The sequence below is a fragment of the Osmerus eperlanus genome, chromosome 2 (genome assembly GCF_963692335.1).
Source record: "Osmerus eperlanus chromosome 2, fOsmEpe2.1, whole genome shotgun sequence".
NCBI lineage: Eukaryota > Metazoa > Chordata > Actinopteri > Osmeriformes > Osmeridae > Osmerus > Osmerus eperlanus.
Genome location: NC_085019.1, coordinates 6,015,604 through 6,038,352, shown reverse-complemented (window position 1 = coordinate 6,038,352; position 22,749 = coordinate 6,015,604). Strand labels below are relative to the sequence as shown.

At 46.0% G+C, this 22,749-nt stretch overlaps 2 protein-coding genes across 2 annotated transcripts in view; both read left to right on the top strand.

Moving 5' to 3' along the window:
* The first annotated feature begins 6,737 nt into the window (after window positions 1-6,737).
* zgc:193811 (uncharacterized protein LOC559801 homolog) lies at window positions 6,738-9,177 on the top strand. Its single transcript, XM_062482967.1, has 5 exons — window positions 6,738-7,064; window positions 7,206-7,385; window positions 7,681-7,797; window positions 8,192-8,277; window positions 8,671-9,177. The coding sequence occupies exons 1-5, from the start codon at window positions 6,975-6,977 to the stop codon at window positions 9,047-9,049; spliced, it is 852 nt and encodes a 283-aa protein (XP_062338951.1). The 5' UTR covers window positions 6,738-6,974; the 3' UTR covers window positions 9,050-9,177.
* Window positions 9,178-15,415: 6,238 nt separating this feature from the next.
* LOC134009059 (potassium voltage-gated channel subfamily C member 1-like) overlaps window positions 15,416-22,749 on the top strand; it is a 42,067-nt gene continuing 34,733 nt past the window's right edge. The window contains 2 exon segments of the mRNA XM_062448748.1: window positions 15,416-15,740; window positions 15,742-16,020. Coding sequence (XP_062304732.1) covers window positions 15,483-15,740; window positions 15,742-16,020 — 537 coding nt within the window. The 5' untranslated portion in view covers window positions 15,416-15,482.

Below are 22,749 nucleotides of genomic sequence, written 5' to 3'. Positions count from 1 at the left end.
TTGAGATTTAGACCGCTTAATGAGATCTGCTAGGCGGATAATCACTCCTCTCTCCGAAGGGTCACCCTTCACAATCAACACACAACGTCCGCTCAAGATCAAATTAAGATACAGTAGTTAAACAGTTCACCAGATACCAACCTAAGTTTTATGAAACTAGTTTTATCAAGTTAACTGTCAATGCCATGACCTGACATTTCAGAAAAATAATAATAAATAAATCCAATTGGCGCCCACACACAGAATGGCTGCTGTCCAAGGTTCTGAACTAGAAGTTGTTGCGGTGTAGAAGACTTGCACTCTTTACCTGCCATTTCTCAATCGCCCAGACATCTCCTGTTTCGCGGGTAGCCGGGGACCCCAGAGCGCCGTACACCTGGATCAAGACTGCAATAACTACAACCCCACATTTCAGAACTTCCATCTCCAAAAACCGACGGAAAAATGTGCTCACACTCACTGACTCAACAAGTCCTAAAATTTTCAAACAACTTTTGGAAACACGTTGCTCTACGGCCTTATCAAAGTTGAGGTTTCAGCTTTGAATAGTGATGTCTATTGAGTCACATCTGCATTCAGCTTTTATACTAGTAGATGCTCCGCCCTGCACCACATAAAATATGCATTTCTTCTCACGCTTGAAATAGGCCCCACTCATGTGCGCAACTGGTGAGTAAACCAATTGTTTGACACCATCTGATCCATTCCCAACGACGATAAATGACACACCATGACAATTTATTGTTCATCTTTTGTTTATCTCGTTTAAACTGTACACCTCTGACGTTCCTTTCCCATGTCCGAATACGGATGAAGGATAACTGGGTGTACAAGATAAAAGTGAATTCAGTCGAAAGAACAGGAAGCATTCGCACTCATGACTGGGGGTATTCCCCTAGACGTTATGTGACCTAACAGTAACCATACCCAATTTTACAAAAAAATAAATTGAATGACCACTTTTCACATAACTTTTTTTTACACTGTGTGTCAGTGTCTTGCATGTACCAAACGCACTATCTACAGCGGAAGTCATACACAAATCACACCTTATGTATGTCAATATATGTTATACTGTGTATACACTATGATGCACACAGACACACACGCACAGACACACAAATTGTGTTTGTTCTTCATTCCCCTAAGCTGATGAACCTCTTTTCCATGACATACAACACGATGTGACTGGTGAGAACTGTCCAATCAGCATAGAGCCATGTGTCTGCTCTCATCATCCTCTGTGTCAGGTGGCCAGCCTCATTCCTCCACAGTGCACTGGGGTCAATGCTGGATATGGATGAGTGAGATGAGACTGTAGCTCTCTGCCCGGATCAATTCCACCCAGGGCTATAGTAGAAGGCTGTTTGTCTCTCTCAGTCTCTGGGTAAGACAGCAGATGCATAGGGGTCACGTGGTTCATCTTAGCTAGGCTGATGTCTCATGTCTGAGGACACTGAAAATGTCTGAAGAATAATAGCTTCAATCATATTGTCCTCATTAGCAGGCATTGACATTCTAAAACATGAACCTGTCAACATGATGCAAGTCTGAAAGTGGATGGAAGTCTAAGTTTTACGTGGGAACCCCAGATCCTGTTGCAATCAGGTCTCATTGTCAATCAGACCCCATTGACAAATCATGGACAGTGTCAATGAGGGGGCAGCATGAATCATCCCTTAATCAAAGGACATCATCAAAAGATGATCAATAATACTGCAGACAACATAAGAGGTAAGACTTCAGAGACAGAACAAGAATGAATGATGTTGTTCATTCTATCCATCCATCATCTTCCGCTTTTCTGGGTCGCGGGGGCAGCAACCTAAGCAGGGAGGCCCAGACTTTCCTCTCCCCGGCCACTTCCACCAGCTCTTCCTGGGGGACCCCGAGGCGTTCCCAGGCCAGCCGAGAGACATAGTCCCTCCAGCGTGTCCTGGGTCTTCCCCGGGGCCTCTTCCCAGTGGGACGTGCCCAGAACACCTCACCAGGGAGGCGTCCAGGAGGCATCCTTATCAGATGCCCGAGCCACCTCAACTGGCCCCTCTCGACGCGGAAGAGCAGCGGTTCTACTCTGAGCCCCTCCCGGATGACCGAGCTTCTCACCCTATCTCTAAGGGAGAGCCCGGACACCCTGCGGAGAAAACTCATTTCGGCCGCTTGTATTCGCGATCTCGTTCTTTCGGTCACTACCCACAGTTCGTGACCATAGGTGAGGGTAGGAACGTAGATCGACTGGTAAATAGAGAGCTTCGCCTTTCGACTCAGCTCCTTCTTCACCACGACGGACCGATGCAGAGCTCGCATCACTGCGGACGCCGCACCGATCCGCCTGTCGATCTCGCGCTCCATCCTTCCCTCACTCGTGAACAAGACCCTGAGATACTTGAACTCCTCCGCTTGGGACAAGATCTCCTCCCGACCCGGAGATTGCACTCCACCTTTTTCCGGTCGATAACCATGGCCTCAGATTTGGAGGTGCTGATTCCCAGCCGCTTCGCATTCGGTTGCGAACCGCTCCAGTGAGAGCTGGAGGTCACGGCCCGATGAAGCCAACAGGACCACATCATCCGCAAAAAGCAGCGACCCGATCCTGAGGTCACCAAACCGGACCCCCTCAACGCCCTGGCTGCGCCTAGAAATTCTGTCCATATAAGTTATGAACAGAATCGGTGACAAAGGGCAGCCCTGGCGGAGTCCAACCCTCACCGGGAACAAGTTCGACTTACTACCGGCAATGCGGACCAAACTCTGGCACCGGTCGTACAGGGACCGAACAGCCCAGATCAGGGAGTCCGGTACCCTGTACTCCCGGAGCACCCCCCACATGAGCCCCCGAGGGACACGGTCGAACGCCTTTTCCAAATCCACAAAACATGTGTAGACTGGTTGGGCGAACTCCCATGCACCCTCCAGAACCCTGCCGAGGGTATAGAGCTGGTCCACAGTTCCACGGGCCAGGACGAAAACCACATTGCTCCTCCTCAATCCGAGGTTCGACAATCTGACGGACCCTCCTCTCCAGCACCCCTGAATAGACTTTCCCAGGGAGGCTGAGGAGTGTGATCCCCCTAAAGTTGGAGCACACCCTCCGGTCCCCCTTTTTAAAGAGGGGAACCACCACCCCGGTCTGCCAGTCCAGAGGCACTGTCCCTGATGTCCACGCGATGTTGCAGAGTCGTGTCAACCAAGACAGCCCTACAACATCCAGAGCCTTAAGGAACTCCGGGCGGACCTCATCCACCCCAGGGGCCTTGCCACCGCGGAGCTTTTCAACCACCTCGGCGACCTCAGCCCCAGCGATAGAAGGGCCCCCCCAATGTCCCCAGACTCTGCCTCCACGTCGGAACGCGTGTTGGTGGGATTAAGGAGGTCTTCAAAGTATTCCTTCCACCGATCCAGGACGTCCCCCATCGAGGTCAGCAGCGCACCATCCCCACCATATACAGCGTTGACAGTGCACTGCTTCCCCCTCCTGAGTTGCCGGATGGTGGTCCAGAACCTTTTCGAACCTTTGTTCATTCTAACTGAATAAAAATTGAATTTAACTGAACTCCTTAAAACCTTTGTTTTGCATGGAACATTAATATCAAGAACTTCATATTTACCCATCACAGTGCCAGAGAATAAACGGTTTAGTAACTTCTATCATGTCTTATGGAAATTAGTTCCCTACTGTGATGAGAAAAAAATCTCCAAGCTAAAGCTTTCATGATCCAGCCATCAAGGTATAGTTTCAATCAAGGAAATAGTTATTTAACTAATTAAAGTTAGCTTGCTGACCCAGTTTTCCTGATGTACAGATGCTCTTATAAGTTAATTCAGGCAGTTTGTCAATGCATAATTAAACATATACATAAGTAAAACCAAGGAATAGAAACATCTGGATATTCTGTGAGATTCTGTTATTCAGTCTTCCATTAAACATGATGTATTTGTTGTATTGAGTGTTCTTATCTCTAATTAGACTACACTAAGTGGCCTTGGCTTCTCTGAACTTTGGGGTAGACATACACATTTAGTCATTTTACATTTAGTAATTTACAGTAAGTACAGGGACATTCTCCCCGAGGCAAGTAGGGTGAAGTGCCTTGCCCAAGGACACGTCATTTTTGACACAGCCGGGAATCGAACTGGCAACCTTCTGATTACTAGCCCGATTCTCTAACCGCTCAGTCACCTGACACCCCACCAGACTGATACACAGTCTAGATTTGCCCCAGCACTTGCTTCATTCTAAGATACCCAAGATATACATGTATACATTCCTTTTTTTTATATGACATTTCTACTTTTTTTATATGACATTTCTTCTATTCTATTGTAAAAGATTTGTGTTTTGATATATACCTGCAACAGACTTAAAAACCTTCAAGTCAGAGGCTGAGAACAAGCACTTAATTATCAGGTTTAGCAGAAAGCAAACATCTGACTTCAGTCTAAAAGCCTCTTTATTAGTTTAAATGATTCATAAGAAAATCCCTCCCCCCCTCCCCCCACCACCACCCAGCCCCCTGCTTGACATCTCCCAGTTCCCCATTGTCTCTCTTTCTCCTCTTCTCTTCATTTATCTCATGTACTCTCTCTGTTTCAGGGTTTCTCTTTCCAAAATGTCCTCTTCCTCCTTCCTTTCCACTTGCTCTCTCCTCTCTCTGTCTCTTAGTTGTGGGAGCAAACAGGCCTCCTGGTTCCAGATGTGTCCCAGTCCAAGAGAAATGAAAAACGGTAGATGAAGGTCAAGTCCAGGCCCCAAAGATAAAGCTAGACAGAGGGAGAGTGAAATAGTGAACTTATTCCTGCATTAGTACCAGCCTAAACGAACAGACTAAACACATTTCAAATCATACTGAACCCAGAAGTGTACACAAGCTATCCCTCTCTCTCAGTTTTGAATCCTGATGGTATTTTCTGCCACAAAGTAATGTCAGACAGTTGTTCATTGTAGGCAGAGTTGGAAATGACCATCTGTCTCATCCTCAACACTCATGCTGTCAGTCTAACGACCCCTCAATCAGGCTCCTGATCAGACTCCTATTGTTGTATTATGATACAGTGCGGAAGTGACTTGGGAGAACTTAAACGGAACTAAAACCCAGACATGACCAATATATTGATGTTGTTCCGTTTGTCTTTGAGTACACCATAAGCATTAGATTCCATGTTATTATTCATTCTTCTTCCTCCATTATCTGCAGGATGTGGAAATGCTAAGGAACACCTTCCAGGGCTGCGTTTCCCGATAACGATGGATCGTAGCAACGATCGAGCAAAATAATGAAACCATCGATATTTCTTACATGCGTTTCCCAAACATGCTCGTAAGGAGTAGGCTAATATAAAACTAAGATTCGTCATACGATGGATTCTACGATCAACTTAGGTTTACGACGCTTTCGGGAAATGCAGCCCAGGTGAACAAGTAATAACGGGATGAGAGAGACAAAGAAAAATGTGGACACAGTCAGATCATGTTTCTCCATAAAACACTATGTTTGCACGTGTGTGTGATTGTGTGTGTGTGTTTGTGTGCGTCACTAACGCCCACATTCTCTTCCACAGATGGGCTGGATCTCACGCTCTGACAGATTATGAGACTGTTAGCAACACCTACAGCACACCTTGTGTAGGGATGAGCTTTTAAATAGAAGTTCACATAAAACATCAGCCCTTTACATCCCCACTGCACACAATCAGCCTCTGTGTGCTCAACTCATAGACTTGTGAAAGACACCATTATGATCACGATTAACTGTGACAACACCACAGTTACTTTGATAAGTAACAAAGACCAACCAGTACAGCCAGCACACTGAGAGTAAATTAATGACTTACTCAGTTCAGTTAAATGATAAGGCTGTTATCATTCAACCGAAGGCCTCACATAGATTTTGTCCAAAGACAAACGATATGAGGACTGAACAGTTGCTCCAACTTCTAAACATATATAGCTGTGATCCTCTTACAAATGTATTTCAGAACCCATAAGTTGCATCTATCATACACATATCCTTCTTGTAATTGCGATTTAACCATTGGAAGAAGGGTTGCTCCACAACACCGCTGATGTGTACACCAGACAGTGTTCCACAGTACTCCAGTGTTGGTTACCTTCTAAATTATTCACACTGATATACTTGTATAATAAAGCACTGCCTACTATTCCCATACGTTGTCCCATAGAAGGCCTGGAGCTGGGTGAGCTTGTCTGAGTTCAGCACAGATAATGATTTGGAAGTGCATCAAATAAATAGGTTTAGTGGAAAAACAGAAGATCCTTGACCAGTGTTCTCCCTTAAGCTGCCTTGTTCCTTCCCTCACAATTCCCTGCCCCTCTATAAACCAGTACCCTATTAATCCAGACCCCTGCAGGGGTTGTGTCTAGAAGGCGGTTCCTCTCACCAGACAAGAGCTGTATCTGTGGAGTTTACACAGAACCCTACACACAGGTTAGAAAGACACAAGGATTTACAGGGAATATGAAATCCAGAAACTAGGTCCAAAACCAAATCTAATCTAATCAATAGCAATTATTGGAGCACCACAATTGAAATAGTTACTGTATGTTTAATTAATTGCTCCCATGGCACCAAGCTCATTAGTTCGATTTTTTAACGGTTTTTATTTGTGGGTTTAAATACATTATTAGCATGCATAGTAGCGTAACGCCACTTTATAGGTATGGTGCCCTCTGCGAAATTGAACATGGCACCAACTCGCGCACCAGCGAACAGTATCTTCCTGTATCTCCATGACGACAACTAAACAACGCCGGGGTGCTAAACTAACAAGGGCTAAAAGGAAACTTTTGACATCTCATTTTACAGCTGCTTATTACGATTTTTATTTACGTCCGGTAGCCCATTTCCCGTGTATAAATGCCGCCATAGATACTTATAACCTCTTTGTTTCATTATTAAACGGTAAATGTGTTTTGACTAGTTCACAGCAGTGACGTTCTTGCAACGGGTTTGCAAATGGAAGAGCTACAGAAAGTCAGGCAGACAAGCAGTGGAATCGGACACATTTACACGCAGCCTCCGCCATTCTTTGTCGAGAGTCGCAAGGTTTGTATTCTCAAAACACTTTTCAACTGAAATAAGTTAACAAAAATATTGTTTATTTAACTCTACACTCAAGTATTGGATAGAATCGACCACTACCCTACACAACCACCTATTTCGGCTGCTGTTTCTCTCCCCCCTTAGGGATTGCCTCTCCCCCCTGTCCTCCAGGGCTTGCCACTGGTCTCAGATGCGAATCGCTTCTCTGTCACTTCGCGCACTGATTATAACAGCAAGCCTCTTACAGGGCCACTGGCCACCACACGGTACCCACGGGCCCCACCACACTGGAACATCCATTACATAAATGAGCTGTCCCAAAAGGTGAGTTGCACATAAATGCGTGCATGTGTGTTTCTCTGTGCGTGTCTGTGTGTTTGTGTGCATGCATGTTTGTCTGTCTGTCTGTCTGTCTGTCTGTCTGTGTGTGTGTGTGTGTGTGTGTGTGTTGCATGCATGCAGAGGTTGACTTTATCTCATGTTACAATATTCTACAACATGACAATGTTGTTGTCAACTTGAATAAAGTGTTTAGCCTACATACGAAGTGTATACCTGATGGATGTATCTACTAAGGTTTGAGGCCAGAGATATCCAAAGCATCCTTCTTTGCCCTCAGCTAAGGAACTGTGAATCGGTCCGTTTGCTCTCCCGACCAGTGAGTGAAATGCAGGACAGCTTCAAGGGCCTGGCAGCTCAAGAGTGCCCCCAACTGGACAACTATAACACACTCAGGGTGAGAGGAAGCACAAATAGCCATCTAGAAGTCAGACTCTCATACTGTGTCTGTAATTGATGGATGGAAGTGATAAAATGTCTTTTACTGAGTTTATCTTTCAAGAAGGATGGAGTTAGATGTTGGGAAGACCCACTTCTTTATTTGCACTAACATGGTCATGTGACTGTTTTTTGTTATGCTATGTAACTGCAGGCTTTGCAATGTTTGATATTAATCACTGTTGTTTTTTTTACACTGTATAGTGTTTATGCATGTGATATATGTAGTATTATTCTTTACTGCTGGCTGTAACCCAGACTACCCTCTCGGGGATATTAAAGACAATCGCCTATACTTTACTAGTCCTGAATGGAGTATAAAATGTTATCTATGTTTTTTTTTCTTTCTCTAGACAATTCATGGACAGCTGAATCATGTACCAAGTTTAAGGATTCCATTTGTCAGCACTTCTCATGAGGACTACAGACCCTATAGCAGGTGCCTTTTTCTCCAGAGAGTTGGGGGTGGGGGGCGCGGGGTGGGGTGGGGTATTATTGTATATAATATGTAGTCTCTAATAAAATATGTATTTAGATGTAGATATAAATAGGAACCCAATGGATAGGTATCTGTAAGATGGTTGTTGTGTATAGGGGGAGTCAGATTACGGTGACACAGGGGCGGGAGTGAGAGGCTTGAGGCCAATGTTCCAGGCTTACAATAAAGTCACGTTTGAAGATAACAGTTGACTCACGCTTGTTATTTAAGAATAACACGACAGGGGGGTGCCCCTTTCAGTGTCTGTTCTATGAACAACCCCCCCTGTCCTCAACTTCTAACCCTCTCTCACCCTCCCACCCTCTCTCGTTCTCTCTCCCACCCCTCCTTCAGGTCTGAGATCACCCCAGCCAGCCTGGATGCCCTTCCCTCCCGCCTCGGCCTATTAAAGAGCTCCGCCCACAGCCACCTGCCGCCCCACAAGGCCCCTCCCAGGGTGTCCTGTGGCCCACGTTTGCCCCCTCCTGTTGTGACACTGCCCTATGCAGGGAAGTACAGTGTGTACCGCAGCTCTTTTACTGTTCCTGCCCCTCAGCCTGGCCCCACTGGGCCACAATTGGGGGCCATGCAAGGGTGGGGGAGTGCAGCAGTTCAGGCCAGGGATGGAGCTGAGGGGGCCCAGAGAGGGCTCCTCAGGAGCATCCTGGAGGTCCCCAAGATGTACCTGGCAGAGAGCCAAACCTACGGAGGGAAAAAGAAGGTGCTGGTCTGAGGATGAAGGGGCCACAATGTTGGGGCCACAATGTTTGAGCTCAAAAATAATGTTTTCTCAAAGATTATTATTATTGTCATTTTGTTTTTGTTTTTTGGGTCAGCATCACAAGAAATCACATTTATCAATGTCTTTTTGATCACCAATGAGATGAGCAATAAACACCCTGGCAGCATTTGAGGATGGCCAGGGTGGTCTCATTGATTTATCGATGTAAGGTGATATTATTATTGGACTATAAGCAACATATAAAAATAATAGTGATTGAGGGGTGCCAACATCTGATTAATTCTTCTGTCAGTGATTTAACTGCATGTTTGTATTCACCCACACAGCTAACACATTAGCCAAAACCAGTCCAGTCGCAATGTGTGTGTGTGTGCGTTCTCCCATTTCTAGATGGGGAGTAGTAACCTAGAAAATAACCTTGTGTATTTTGATCAGAGGACTTAATGCTCTGGTTTAATCAAGTACACACAACACACACACACACACACTCATACACACTTGCACTCAGGCAGACACACAAATTCCATCAGTTACTAAAACTCATGCAGGGCCTTAGAAATAGACAGCGCTTTGTCTGTACGGCGCACACCTGTTTCTAGTATAATGCTGGACTGTTCAATCAACAATCCCATTGTCCACCTTCACAACCTCCCAATCTCCTATCTCACTCCAACCACTAAGAATAGGTTCCATCAAGTTCACATGTGATTTGGCTTAACACAGTTATATCCCTCCTTCGACCCCTCCTCCTTGCTCCCACTCCCTCTCTCTGTAATCCCCGAGCACATAACGCAGGACTATAAAGGGGAGGTAATTAACCAGGAAGGGCAGTGTTATTAATTAGGTTTCAATGAGAGATGAGTGGAAGGGAGAGGGGGGTGGGTTCAAGCTATCTAAAGAATATTATTAGGTCTAAATAAGGGAATAGACTGACTGGAATCAGAACTGACAGGGCTTCTCTACCAAATCTTTCTCACGTCTCATCCTCTTTCCTATATCCTTCTCTTCTTTCTATGATTCTCTGTTCACCTCTATCTCTCCCCTTCTCTCTCATACTGTATCTGGAGAACATTGTTTATAGACCTAGTGGTCAAACCACAAACCCTAGTGGATTGGTCTGTGTGTGTGTGTATGTGTGCGGGGGGTATTTTCCACTACAGCACTGTATCAGATGTACACAGATTAATTTGTGATTGAGGATAGCTGCGTTTGTAATGTGTATTTGTATGTGTGAGAGAGAGGTTCTCTCTCCACCAAAGGATTGCTCCAGGTCATTAATTTCCTGTCGCAGAGTCTGTGCGCTTGTGTGTGAGTTTGTTTGCCTGAGCGTTTCTCTCTATTCTCCCTCTCTATTTATTATTCATCCATACTGTACCTGTCTCTCTCCACCCCTCCCTCTCGGGTTCTAGTTGCCCATTCATCAACACTGTTTTTCGGGAGCAAGAGAGCACAGCATTCATAGTCCTGACACGGGGAGAACAGAGAGAGAGAGAGAGAGAGAGAGGGCCAAAGAGAAAGTAAGTACTACACATGAGCAACCATGAACAAACAATGAAAACATGCACACATTTCTTTATCACAGTAATATTTTGTACATTCACCGGGATTGCTGATTGCCAAATTCAAATAGGCAGTCAATTATTACATCTGAATGATAGTGAGGGAGTGTGTGTGAGTGTGTGTGTGTGGGGGGGGGGGGACTGCAGTATTTTCTGGGCCCGTAGTACTCATGAATGTCCCCTAGATGTCTCTTGTGCACTACATCGCAGGAGGTGGGGGAGGATAATGGGAAGCACTGCAGAGCAAGAGAGAGAGATGCAGATTCAGGACAGCACACAAGGCAGTCAGATACTGATGTAAGACAGATCTATGTAGACGGATCTCTTCTCTCTCTCTCTCTCTCTCTCTCTCTCTCTCTCTCTCTCTCTCTCTCTCTCTCTCCCCCCTTCTCTCTCTCTACATCTGGATTGTCTGGATGCAGTTCCTCAACTGTATCCTACAACATTCCTCATCCTCCTCAATATCATTGTTGCTTCTCACTCTCCTCTTACAGGTATATGTTCTTTCTCTTTTTTTTCTCCTCTTTGATGTCCCACACACAGTCCCTCCTCCCTCCACTACAATCACACCATCCTTCTCTCTTTCTTTCCTTAACCCTTTCCCTCTTTTTTGTAGCAGTGCATTTGTTCCCCCTCTTTTTCTATTGCTCTGATTTCTCTTTCTCTCTTTCTCTCTCTCTATGGCTGTCTGTCTTTTAGTCTCTACCTTTTCGTCCCTCACTCATTTGCTTCCTCCCTCCCTCTCTTTCTTTCTCTTACTCTATCCCTTTCATTCCCCCTCTCTCTCTCTCTATCTCTCTCTCTCTCTCTAGAGATCATGTTTCCCAGATGATTTTCCTGTTTTCCAGTGGAAGCTTATTTGCTCAGTCAGCATACCTTCCAATTTATCACTGTCTATTTCTTTCTTTCTCTCTTCATCCCACTCTTGTCCTCCCTCTCTTTCTCTCTCCCTCCATCTCCTTTTCACTCCCTCTATCTTTTTTATGTGTCAACATATCATGTATAATTTACCTTTTTAGCTTTTTTTGTTACAAGACTATCAATGATTTTTTATTTCTTTTTCCTCCTCTTATTCCTGATCCTCCACTATTCTGTCTGATGGTGCAATGTCACAACTTATTGTACTTTTGTTCGTTTAGTCATTGTATTATAACCTGCCTCAATAGAAAGTGTGTGTGTGTATGTGTTTGCTTGTGCATGTTCTGCTTGCTCCCTCTATCATTCTCATACGGTGAAGGACTTCATATCACCTTACTCAGCATGTTAACTTAATTAACTGAGTGTGTGTGGGGGGGAGAGAGAGTGAGAGAGAGACAGAGAGTGAGAGAGATGAAGAGAAAAAGAGATTGTGTGAGAGAGAGAGAGAGAGAGAGAGAGAGAGAGAGAGAGAGAGAGAGAGAGAGAGAGAGAGAGAGAGAGAGAGAAATAGTTTATTCACCGAGTCATCATACAGGACAGAGCTATCGATGGTGCTGAAATTTACAGCGAACAATTTAACGTCTTTGTCTAGTGTATGATCTCTTGGGTATGATCATTCAAATGACTGACATTACAATATTTAAAGGAGAATGTCAGAATGTAATGAATCAGACACAGCAGAAATGAGCTTAAGTTTGATCATGTTTGTGAGCTACAATGATAAAACTTGTAATTATGGTTTGTAATATATTGTCATATTCTAAAAAAAAATAGTACAGTTTGTACCTTAACTAAGTATGATTTACATTAGTAGAGTCTACACCTTATAAATTTATATTTTATGTTGTGATGTCTCATAGATGCATAAAACATTATTGACATGAGCAATATTAACACATGACCATTGTCATGCTCATTGTCAGGCATTGCTCATTACAAAACCTCCCAAGCAAACAAATAAATATCTTGTGATACCTTTTCCCCCGGCTGATGCAACCAGATGTCGCTTTGTGGTAGGATTAAGAAGCTGTCCATGGCACTGAACCCAACCGCAAGGCTATTCAGACCTATAGGACCAAAGAAACTGCAGGCCTTAGCCTACATAAATATTCCCTTCATCTCCCTCTCTACACTTAGAATAAAGCTGCCCCCTCCCTCTCCCTTGTTCATCAGGCTTCCCTCCTCCTTGCTGGACCCTGGTGTGGCAGTTTGCCCAGACTTAATGAAGTGGTGGTATGAGATGGCAGCACAGAGGACATCAGGAGAAGAGAGGGAGAGAGGCTTTGAACTAATGGAGAATAACAGAGAGAGAGAGAGAGAGAGAGAGAGAGAGAGAGAGAGAGAGAGAGAGAGAGAGAGAGAGAGAGAGGGGGGGGAGGTAGAAAGATGTGGGAGATGACACAGGGAAGAGAAAGGACACGGGGAGGAGAGATGGGGAGATAGCGAATAGATAGAAGTAGACTTAAAGGAGAACGGGAGAGGGGAAAATGGCAGTAAATGTGATGAGTGAGGCACCGTCACTGGAGCAGGTAAAGGACATAAACAGAGAAGGGGAGAAAACTCAGAGATAAGGAACAGGAGAGAGGGTGACAGAGGGGACGCTACGGAATAGAGAGAAGGAATCTCATCCAATGAAATCTGATTCCGTTATGCGGAACTGGAGTGAGAATAGGAGGGAGGAGGGTGAGTGAAAGAGAGAGAGAGAGATAGTGAGAGGGAGGAGCAAGAGTTGAGCATGTATAGTACTTTGTGTGTAGGGTAAGGACAAAATGTGACTGGAATGACAGGGCTATTCAGAAACCGAGAGCGAAAGACAGAGACAAAGAGAGGGAAAGACTGCAGAGGTAGCTTCAGAGACAGAGGTGGCAGTAAGAGAGAGGCAGTCTCATTCTCGTTTCCACTGCAGCAGATGACCATTCACTCACTCAGTCCTGCGCTCTGTTTACAGTTCACCTCTCTCTCTCTCTCTCTCTCTCTCTCTCTCTCTCTCTCTCTCTCTCTCTCTCTCTCTCTCTCTCTCTCTCTCGGTGTGTGAGTGTGTCTTCACTAGAGAGCTGGAAGTCAAAGCATCGTGCAGAGCGAACGTCCCATGGACATATAAGGGGTGAATACAGGAGTAACAGACTGTACTGAATGGATGGCATATTAGACCCGTACTGAGGCATAGGGAGAAGAAAAGATAAGGGGAAATAGTGGTGCGATGGAGGGAGAGGAATGGAGAGAGCAACAGAATTTGAGATGGAAAATGAGAGGAGGGAAAGAAAGAGAGAGAAAGTGAGAGAGAGAGCAGGTTACACTAATGGTCTGCAGTCTTTTCTCCCCATTTTGTGGAGCTCAGCAAATAATCGTTCTGCCTGTAGCCACCCCCTTCCCCTCCTCCCCCTCGACTCTTCCTTCTCTCCCATTGGATGGCCCGGAACTTAGAGAGGGAGTGTGATAGAGAAGTCGATGGAGGGAGGAGGGAGGGGGTGGGCGTGAATCACTGTCATATTCATCTGGCTCTGCTCTAATTGAAGAAAGTGTTTTAGTAGATTGGAAGACAGTGAAAGGCAGAGCAGAACGTGTGGGGCTATGCTGAAAAGATACAGGAGATGGGGAGAGCGAGGGGGAGAGAGAGAGAGAGAGAGAGAGAGAGAGAGAGAGAGAGAGAGAGAGAGAGAGAGAGAGAGGAGAGAGAGAGAGAGAAGAGAGAGAGAGAGAGAGAGAGAGAAAGAAAGAGAGGAGAGAGAGAGCTATGTGTGTGTGTGTGTATGTGCATTGCTATACATGTTGGTACTGCTATGGTTGAAGTTGCCTCCACTCAGTCATTATTTCTAGTTCTGAAAGATTACTGCACTCAGGCTATGTCTATGGGTCGGAAGGGTCTGTTACACCTGTTTATTCTGAAATCACACATTATCATGATCACTGTTGGTTGAGGTCCCACTACATTCAAATATTCATCATTAATGAATTAATAAATATGTACTATTGGGTGGGGAGCGATACTCGAAATACCTTCTTTAATTGAACTAGCCTTTGAACATGAACAGTGGGAATAAAGGAAGGAACGATGAAAAGGGAAGGAATGAGAAGGGAAGTGAGGAAGGCAGGCAGACAGGCAGGCAGGCCAGCTCAGGGGTGTGGCAGAGGAGTCTGGGCTCTCAGCCGGGCTTCCCAGAGCTCAGCAGATCCCCACGAGGTGCCTGGGTTGCAGAAAGAGACTGGGGAGCGATGTGATTAGCTGATGGAAACCAGCTGTGTGATACTGAGAGCGTCGAGAACTAGGTTAGTCTATATGTACTCATTTGAGCTTCAGTAGTTCTGATGCAGTCCACACATGTTTCTTTGTTTTAGTTTAAATAACTACAGTTCCTTTGAATTGCTATAATAATGTTGCTCAACTTGTTCCTGTGTGATATTTAGGCTCATTCATAGCTACACATTACAATGCCCTAGTTTCCCAAAAACACTTGCTCTATGGACTGAGCAAACTACAATGAAGTTCAAATCTAAGGTCAGATGCTCCTTTAGTAAGTTTTCACAAAACTGTCAACGTTGCTTCAACTCCTGTAACCTTAGTTGTAGATGGCTGGTGTATGTCTACTACAGTAAATTGGGATGTTTTCTTTTTTCTGAAGAAAATGAAAATGATGTTCAACTCAATCACGCGTATAATTATTTATACCTCTCTCTCTCTTCTCTCTCATCTCTCTCTCTCCTCTTCTCTCTCTCCTCTCTCTCTCTCTATCCCTCCTCTCCTCTCTCTTCTCTCTTCTCTCTCTCTCTCCCTCTACCTCTCTCTCCCTCTCTTTGACTCCTCCCACCCCCTCCACCCTGCTCCTCTCCCTTCGTCCTCGCTCCTCTCCATTCTTGTCCCTCTCTCTTCAGTTCGGTGTGTGCCTCCTCGTTGAAAGGACGCAGGGGTGGGGAACAAGTCGTCCAATAAAGCATGTTACACTGCAGACATGACTTGTGCGCCAGACAGCGAGAAAATTGTGATAAACTGTGGAGGGTTGCGACACGAGACCTATCGGAGCACCCTCAAAACTCTCCCTGGTACCCGCTTATCATGGCTCACCGAACCGGACGCATTTAGCAACTTCGACTACGACCCCAAATCCGACGAGTTCTTCTTTGATCGCCACCCTGCCACCTTTGCGTTCATACTCAACTATTACCGCACAGGAAAGCTGCACTGTCCCAACAATGTGTGCGGTCCGCTCTTTCGAAGAGGAGCTCGCCTTCTGGGGCATTGACGAGACGGACGTGGAAGCATGCTGCTGGATGAACTACCGGCAACACAGGGACGCCGAAGAAGCATTGGACAGCTTTGAAACCCCCGAACCGGAGCTTCCGGATGACGATCCAGCTTTGACCGGAGGCGACGGGGACCTGAAGCGGCTATGCCTGCAAGAGGACGGCCGCAAGGCCAGTTGGTGGGCTGTCTGGCAGCCCTTTATGTGGGCACTTTTTGAGGATCCCTATTCATCCAAACAAGCCCGGGTAAGTCCCCTTGAATTTGCATGACCTAGAATGGAATGGAATGGCCCTAGATACGGTGTCAGGTGGTCTAGTAAAAAATGTCCCTGCCTGCATAATCACTTCAAAAGTTATTCCCTAACTCATTCCTAAAGTAGCCACATGCATTGGATGCAAAACACTAGTTCCAGCTTCTTACTAGGAGCTGGACTTCTCCAAAAGTTAGATCTACGCCGTCCAGTGTGGGACTGTTGAATCTGAAGTGTTAAGGTGCACTGCTGTTCTACCTCTTAGTTCGTCCCCAAACCCTCTCGTTCTCCTTTTCCATTTTACGCACTACTCCTGTTATGGCTGCGACTCCAGTTTACTGCATCCCCCCCCCCCCCCATTTCCCATGCTTGATTAAATCCTTTTGATTGTTCGTGAAATACGACATATGTATATAATATATATATATACACTCCCGATGAGCGCATACGTCTCTTTTAGCGCATTACATTGCGCACTTGTCTACCGGTCACTTGGCCTAACCTGGTGCGCATCTCTCAGCATCCTTTCCTTTCACTCTCTTCACTCTCGCTCTCCTTTTTTCAGTCTCTCTCTCCCTCCCTCTCTTGTTCGCTCCCTTTCACTGTCTGTCCCCCCCCCCCCCTCCTCTCTCTCTCTCTCTCTCTCTCTCTCTCTCTCTCTCTCACACACACACTGTCTGTCTCACTCTATCTATTGGGCGATCATTCTCTCTCTCTCTCTCTTCCTATGAATGCCCCCCCCCCCCCCCCAACATTCAGGCGAACTGGCAAAGATTAACATCCTTATGCAAGCAGTAAACTGTAGTCCTAATTTGGATGACTGCATGGGTAATCCTGTTGATTGAATTGTCAGCGCATTACACCACAGCCTGTTTGGTGACAGTGCTTAGTTGGAACGGAGGTCATGCAGCATCAAGTCCTGGGGACCCCATCTCAATGGTGACCTTGCAGAGAACGCTGGAGGCCTTGTAGGCCCCCTGAACTCATGCAGGCATTGGCTTTCATTCAACAATGTATAACTATTATAGTGTTTACAAGATCTATACAGGCCACCAGCCAGTTTATGTTACCGTTACTGAATATACCATATACTATTACTTTTATATTGATGATTTCCAGATTCTAAATGTTTGGACCTAATGTGTTACTTGTTACAACCATTGTTCTGTGTGTATCACACCTGCAGCCCAGACAACCATTAACACCTTCACACATTTGCACACAGTGACTGTGACTCTATGTCTACCAGGACACTGTTCCTGGTATGAAACAGATTGAGCCAGTATTAGGAATAGGCCAGATAGGAGTCATCAACGTGAGGAAGGTATCCTCATGGATGGAATGTGTTTGACTGTGAGTGTCTAACTGATCTAAGGGAGGTATAGCTACTTGTATTTAGACCTTTCAGCACCCTTATGTTGAAGTATGGATTGGGACCAGGAGAGATTGAGGCTAAATCTACAGAGGTACGTATTCCTAGCAGAGCTGAAGCGAGGCGGATCTGTTGAACTGAAGCAGGTAGGAAGGCGTGGATAAAACATGCTGTACACCGATATAACAGGCCTCGGCCAATATAGCAATGTAATCGGTTGTTTGTTTGTGTCAAAACAGGGGAGATTGACGTCATGTGCCACACTAGCATACAACGTTTGTTTAACATTCTCCTTTAAATCGTTTTTACACAGTCTCATGGTATGAAGTCCAAATGTTTCTTCTTACTCAAGAAACTCATCACACATCCTCTCTAGTCCTCCCTATTTCCTTTCTCTCTTCCATCCCATAATATGCCTCCACAATCCCAATGCATAGTTGTCTCTAAAATCCATATCAATTAAACGGAGACATAGACGAGCTGTGACCTGGATTATTGTGTGTTAAAGTGTATTCCTTCATTGACTCGGACCCAGGAAGATGGCTCATTGACCAGTGGGTGTTGACTGGTTCCTAGTTTAGCCTGGATAGATGCAGGGTCAACAGACCCCATTCATACCTGTGTCATGGACCACTCAAAAGGAAGGCTTTCTGGTCTGCTAAAAGCCAGTGGGTGGACGGTGTAATCCTTGTGTCCTCCTGGCAAAGAGGTTGATTTGGATTTAAGGGTGACCTTTTGGTCACGTCTCCAGTGTAGAGGAGGTCTGGTCTACTGTAGAGGAGGTCTGGTCTACTGTAGAGGAGGTCTGGTCTACTGTAGAGGCATGTAGTCCTACTAATCTTAGAGGGATCTGGAACCGGCATAGGAGAGGGGAGGGAAGTGTGATGGATTTCTGGCAGCTATGACAAAAGATGACAGATGACAGAAACATGTTTTAAATTCCAATTGAGCTGATCAGTAGGTAAGGGCAGGAGTCCTTATGAATCCACAAAAAAATCTTAAATACCGGTAATGATAAACTGTGAGCGTGGAATTATAAACTGAAATAGACCAGAATTATTTTAGACCCCGGGATGTGTGATAGAATGTGGGAGTCTTATAAACAGGGCTTCTGGAGGAAATCCTTCAATTGCATCGATTATATAATTGACAGAAGATGCCCCCGAATCCGTTTGAATCTCAGAAAGCTGCTCAACTGAAGAGTGTAGTAGCGGGTAGGCAAAATGTCGTCATCACTTTTCGGTGCCACCCTTGAATCCTTCTAACTCTCCATCACCAGTGACACGCTAGCTGTTTTATTATCACGGATGCAGGGGTGCGCGCTGGATTGCTTATTATCGTTCCAGAGCGCCCCTCTTTTTCCACTCCCCCCTTTTCTACTCCCTCCCTCCCCCTTCTCTCCTTGTGCTATAGCGTAGCACTGCAGTGCCGATAGTAGCTGACTGCGCGCCGATTTCTGCTGCAGCGCAGCACGAGGAGCAGCGGTCTAAAAGAAGAGAAAGAACGAAAGGGGGGTGTTGGGCTTGGGGATGTTTGTGCTAGCCCTTTTAAGACTTCGATTGGGAGTAAAAGCACTAAAACTATTGGATGGGGTCGCTTTCCTCTCTTTCTCTCATTTTTTTTTTTGCTTAGCCTCGCAAGCTTGGATGTGCGTATCCGTTTATTGATTAGACCATACATCTCCGTCGGCCCATTCACGTGGCTGTCTCCTCAGAATGGGTGCTCTTTGTGAGAGAACCCCCCCCCCCCCACACACACACACACACACCACTCTTTACGCAGCGGGGTGTGCTGGCAATACCCTAATCTTAACTGAAAATGCTTCTAATCCACACACACAAGCCACATACACGAACACACATGTATATAAGAAAAACGTGTATTATGCATGGCATATGTGATGCCAGTGGTAGTTACTGTGAGTCACTTCAGAGACTATGTTATGTGTCATTATCTCTGACCTCATTTTATTTCCACAGGCTAGGCTTCTACAGGTTAGGTTATTCACCTGGAGGATGAAGGTCCCTGGTCCAATGCTCATTAGCCATGTTGCGCATGGTCCCTTATAGCCACGGGATTTGAGGAGTATGGTACTGCAGAGGTTTCTCCGTGTACATTAGAGGGAGTGGATAACATTTGATATGTCCAAAAAAAAACGTTTAACCTCTGTGTGGTCCTCTGTCCTCGCGCCCTCCTCCCTTTCTCACCCATCGTGATTAATGGTGCGATGAAAGAACACGGGGCTCACTGTAGACCACATCAGTAAAATACACATGCACCCCCCCCCCCCCCCGAGCATTACATGCTATAGCGTGCACGCGGAAGACACCTCTCTCTCTCCCACTTCACAAATGAGGACGTGCCCTGGACTGCACTAGAAACTCGTGCTTACTATTACATACAAGTGAAAACCATTATATACACATCAGCTGTTTACGTTTGTTAATGTGAAGAGGTAGCAAAAATCACACTTGCATACACTGGAATAAACTGCAAAGGTGCTGTTTTGGGGAAGACTGCACCCGCAGTACTTTTGCACTTGTTTGCGGTAGCCTGAGGTTGCATACAGCGGCAATATGAGCTGGAGGCGTATGTTCAGAAACTGCCAGGGTCGTGGAGCTGTCCAGTGCTGAAGTGGCGCGCAGAAGTTTTTGATGGAGGACACGGTGCGGTTTGTGCTTTTCCGGCTGCATATTCAGTTGCAATGCGATCATCAGCCAACAGTGGATAGGTGTTGATTCTGTGATTAGGATCAGCGATAGTTGAGTCTTATCATTGCTAATTTGATATTGCCAGACAACCCTGATGTTAAGTCAAGGCTGCCCCTGCAAGTCAATGGACCTTAAGTTCGCGACACCTCGTCACTGAATTCCATACTCTGTGCCAAAACCTAAACGAGGGGCAAATGGGTCCCATGGGACATATACACTACCTTTACTCTTCAGTCTCAACCTTTCCAGTTTATTAGTCTACACGGGGCCTATGAGTTATCCCTGCTTGCCCCAGATGTTTGTAAACAATAGGTAAGTCGGGGACACGCAAGATGCCTAAAATAACAGCCCGTGAGTTAGGAACTAGATTCCTTTGTAGCCTACAGCAGCTTACTTTAAAATGTGTCGACGGACACGAGCACGAGCACTGGGCTCTCTGTGTCGGTCGCGCTTCAAATGAAAGGCTCTCATCTTTCCCCGACTGGAGATGATTTATTTATCAATCACAATCTGAATTTGAAATCTGTACTCAAGGGATGCATTGACCCACTGGAACCTTTCATTCCCGCACTTTTCGCGTTTCCTCAAATGGAAGGCAGCCCAATTTGCCGTGCGTGCGGTTTGGTATTGTCTGCGTGTTGGCGAGTGCTCTACCCAGGCTTCAAATCGGTTTCGTTGTCTCAATGTGAAATTCGACAACTAATGCAGTAGTACAGCCGTTTTGCTATCGTCATCGACTGGCTTCTGAAAGGTTTTTGTTGTTTAGGGCCACCTTATAGTCACCTATCTCTCCCCTCTCTCTTACCTCTAAATATAGGCTTTAAATTTTAGATTTGGAAGTACCCGTCGCTCGCATATAGCACCTCCCCCGGTGGTTTCTGTGGACGTTACTGCACCTCCGCTGCACACTCCCTGCCGAGTGCTTCTCCAAACCGGCCACTGCACAAAAAAAGCCCGTGGCCCTCTTTCTGTTATTTGACTGATGTGTGTGCGTGTCCATGCACTCGGCCTTTGGCAGTAACTTGGCTTTGTTGCGCAGTATGGTTTGCAGCGGGCAAATAGACTTCATGGTTGTTGCTTGGACCCGGCGCGGGTTTCGTGTGGAATCGGGCTCCCTCTACGGGGTGAACGCTGAAGAACCGTTGGGAGTGTGGAAAATGTAGTAGAGAGTAATAGAGGAACATATAGTTTGGGAAGCTTTGAACGAGTATCACTTAACGTGAGGATCTACTTAGGTTTCCCGTCAACATCTCAAGGGAGGTTTCCTCTCAACGGAACAGCGCAGGGATCACACATTTCCCTGGTGGAAACGAGCCACAAGCCACACACACACACACACACACACACACACACACACACACACACACACACACCACACATACACACAACACACATACACTCTTCTTTCCTATTACCAGGAACTGTACAGATTGCCAGTTATTACAGCTTGCTGGACAGCAAAGTATTAGGTGGGATTTGTCAGTTAGATGTCAGATTCTCCCACACAGCTTCCAGTCTGGTAATCTTCTGGATGTATGTATAGGCCTGAACGAGCCCTCTGATTGGCTATGGGCCTAGGGTCCTGTTCAATCCAAAAGCTTTTTTAAAAATAAACAGCTCCGGGAAAGAAAGTGGTTGCACTATTTATGCTCCGACATAATGTCTTTTGAAGAAATCACTGCATGGTGAAAGGGTTTCACCTCCCCTACTGTGCGATCTGATGGGAAGTGCTTTCAGTTGCAGAAGAGCAAGTGCATAAAGAACGATAATTATGCTACTCTTTAGGAAGGACCAGGACCACTGGAGGGGTTTGGCCTGAGAGGCCAGGCAATTCATCCCTGATTGGTGCTTACGGATCAGTGGAGATAAGTGATTGGCATTTGGGTTGCCGGCGGTTAAAATGGCTGAGCAGCAGTAGGAGTCAAGCAGCTAGACATCCTTTTCACTGTCGGTGAAACCCTAGATCGAATGTGGCCGGCAGGAGACCGTATTGACACTGAGCCCATATCTCCCTTAAGCCATCTGTTGTTTTGGATGTGGGCCGTAATGTGCTGGTCTCATGAGGAGGACACTGAGGAGTTGGGGGGGGGGGGGGGTGTCGAGGGCAGAGAAAGAACAGGGGGGAGACCGGGTCACTTACGCAGATGAGTGTTCATGTGGCGACACCACATACGGTACGCATGACATGAACATGTACACGTATCCACACGGACGCTGCCTGTTCTGATGTGGACACACACACGCGCGCGCAAACACACACAGGCACACAGCCCATGGACTATAGGAGTTGAGAGGCTTCGTCTGTTTCTCCTTTGGTCACACTTCCAACTCCCTTCCCTCTCTCCCTCAAGATTTCACTTTTGCAGAGAGAGAGAGAGAGAGAGAGAGAGAGAGAGAGAGAGAGAGAGAGAGAGCGTTCCTGCGTGCGTCTACTAAAAGCATTTTCAATGCACACAGCTCGCTTTTATGTCCCCTCTTTAAAACAGCGCATTATTGCAGACTCCGCTTTTTCATATACACACACACACGCAAGCACACCCGCACACACACGAAAAAGCTCTCTGTCAGTCTCCATGCGCCATATCGATAACATGATGATTTCTGTAAAGCTTCTCGCTGGGTTAGCTGTGTTGAAATCCCT

What these genes read in the sequence shown, in the direction of transcription:
- zgc:193811 (XM_062482967.1), top strand. Translation starts at nt 6,975, where the DNA reads ATGGAAGAGCTACAGAAAGTCAGGCAGACAAGCAGTGGAATCGGACAC. An exon ending in TCTTTGTCGAGAGTCGCAAG is followed by an intron (nt 7,065 to 7,205) that starts GTTTGTATTCTC and finishes CTCCCCCCTTAG; the next exon opens with GGATTGCCTCTCCCCCCTGT. An exon ending in ACAACTATAACACACTCAGG is followed by an intron (nt 7,798 to 8,191) that starts GTGAGAGGAAGC and finishes TTCTTTCTCTAG; the next exon opens with ACAATTCATGGACAGCTGAA.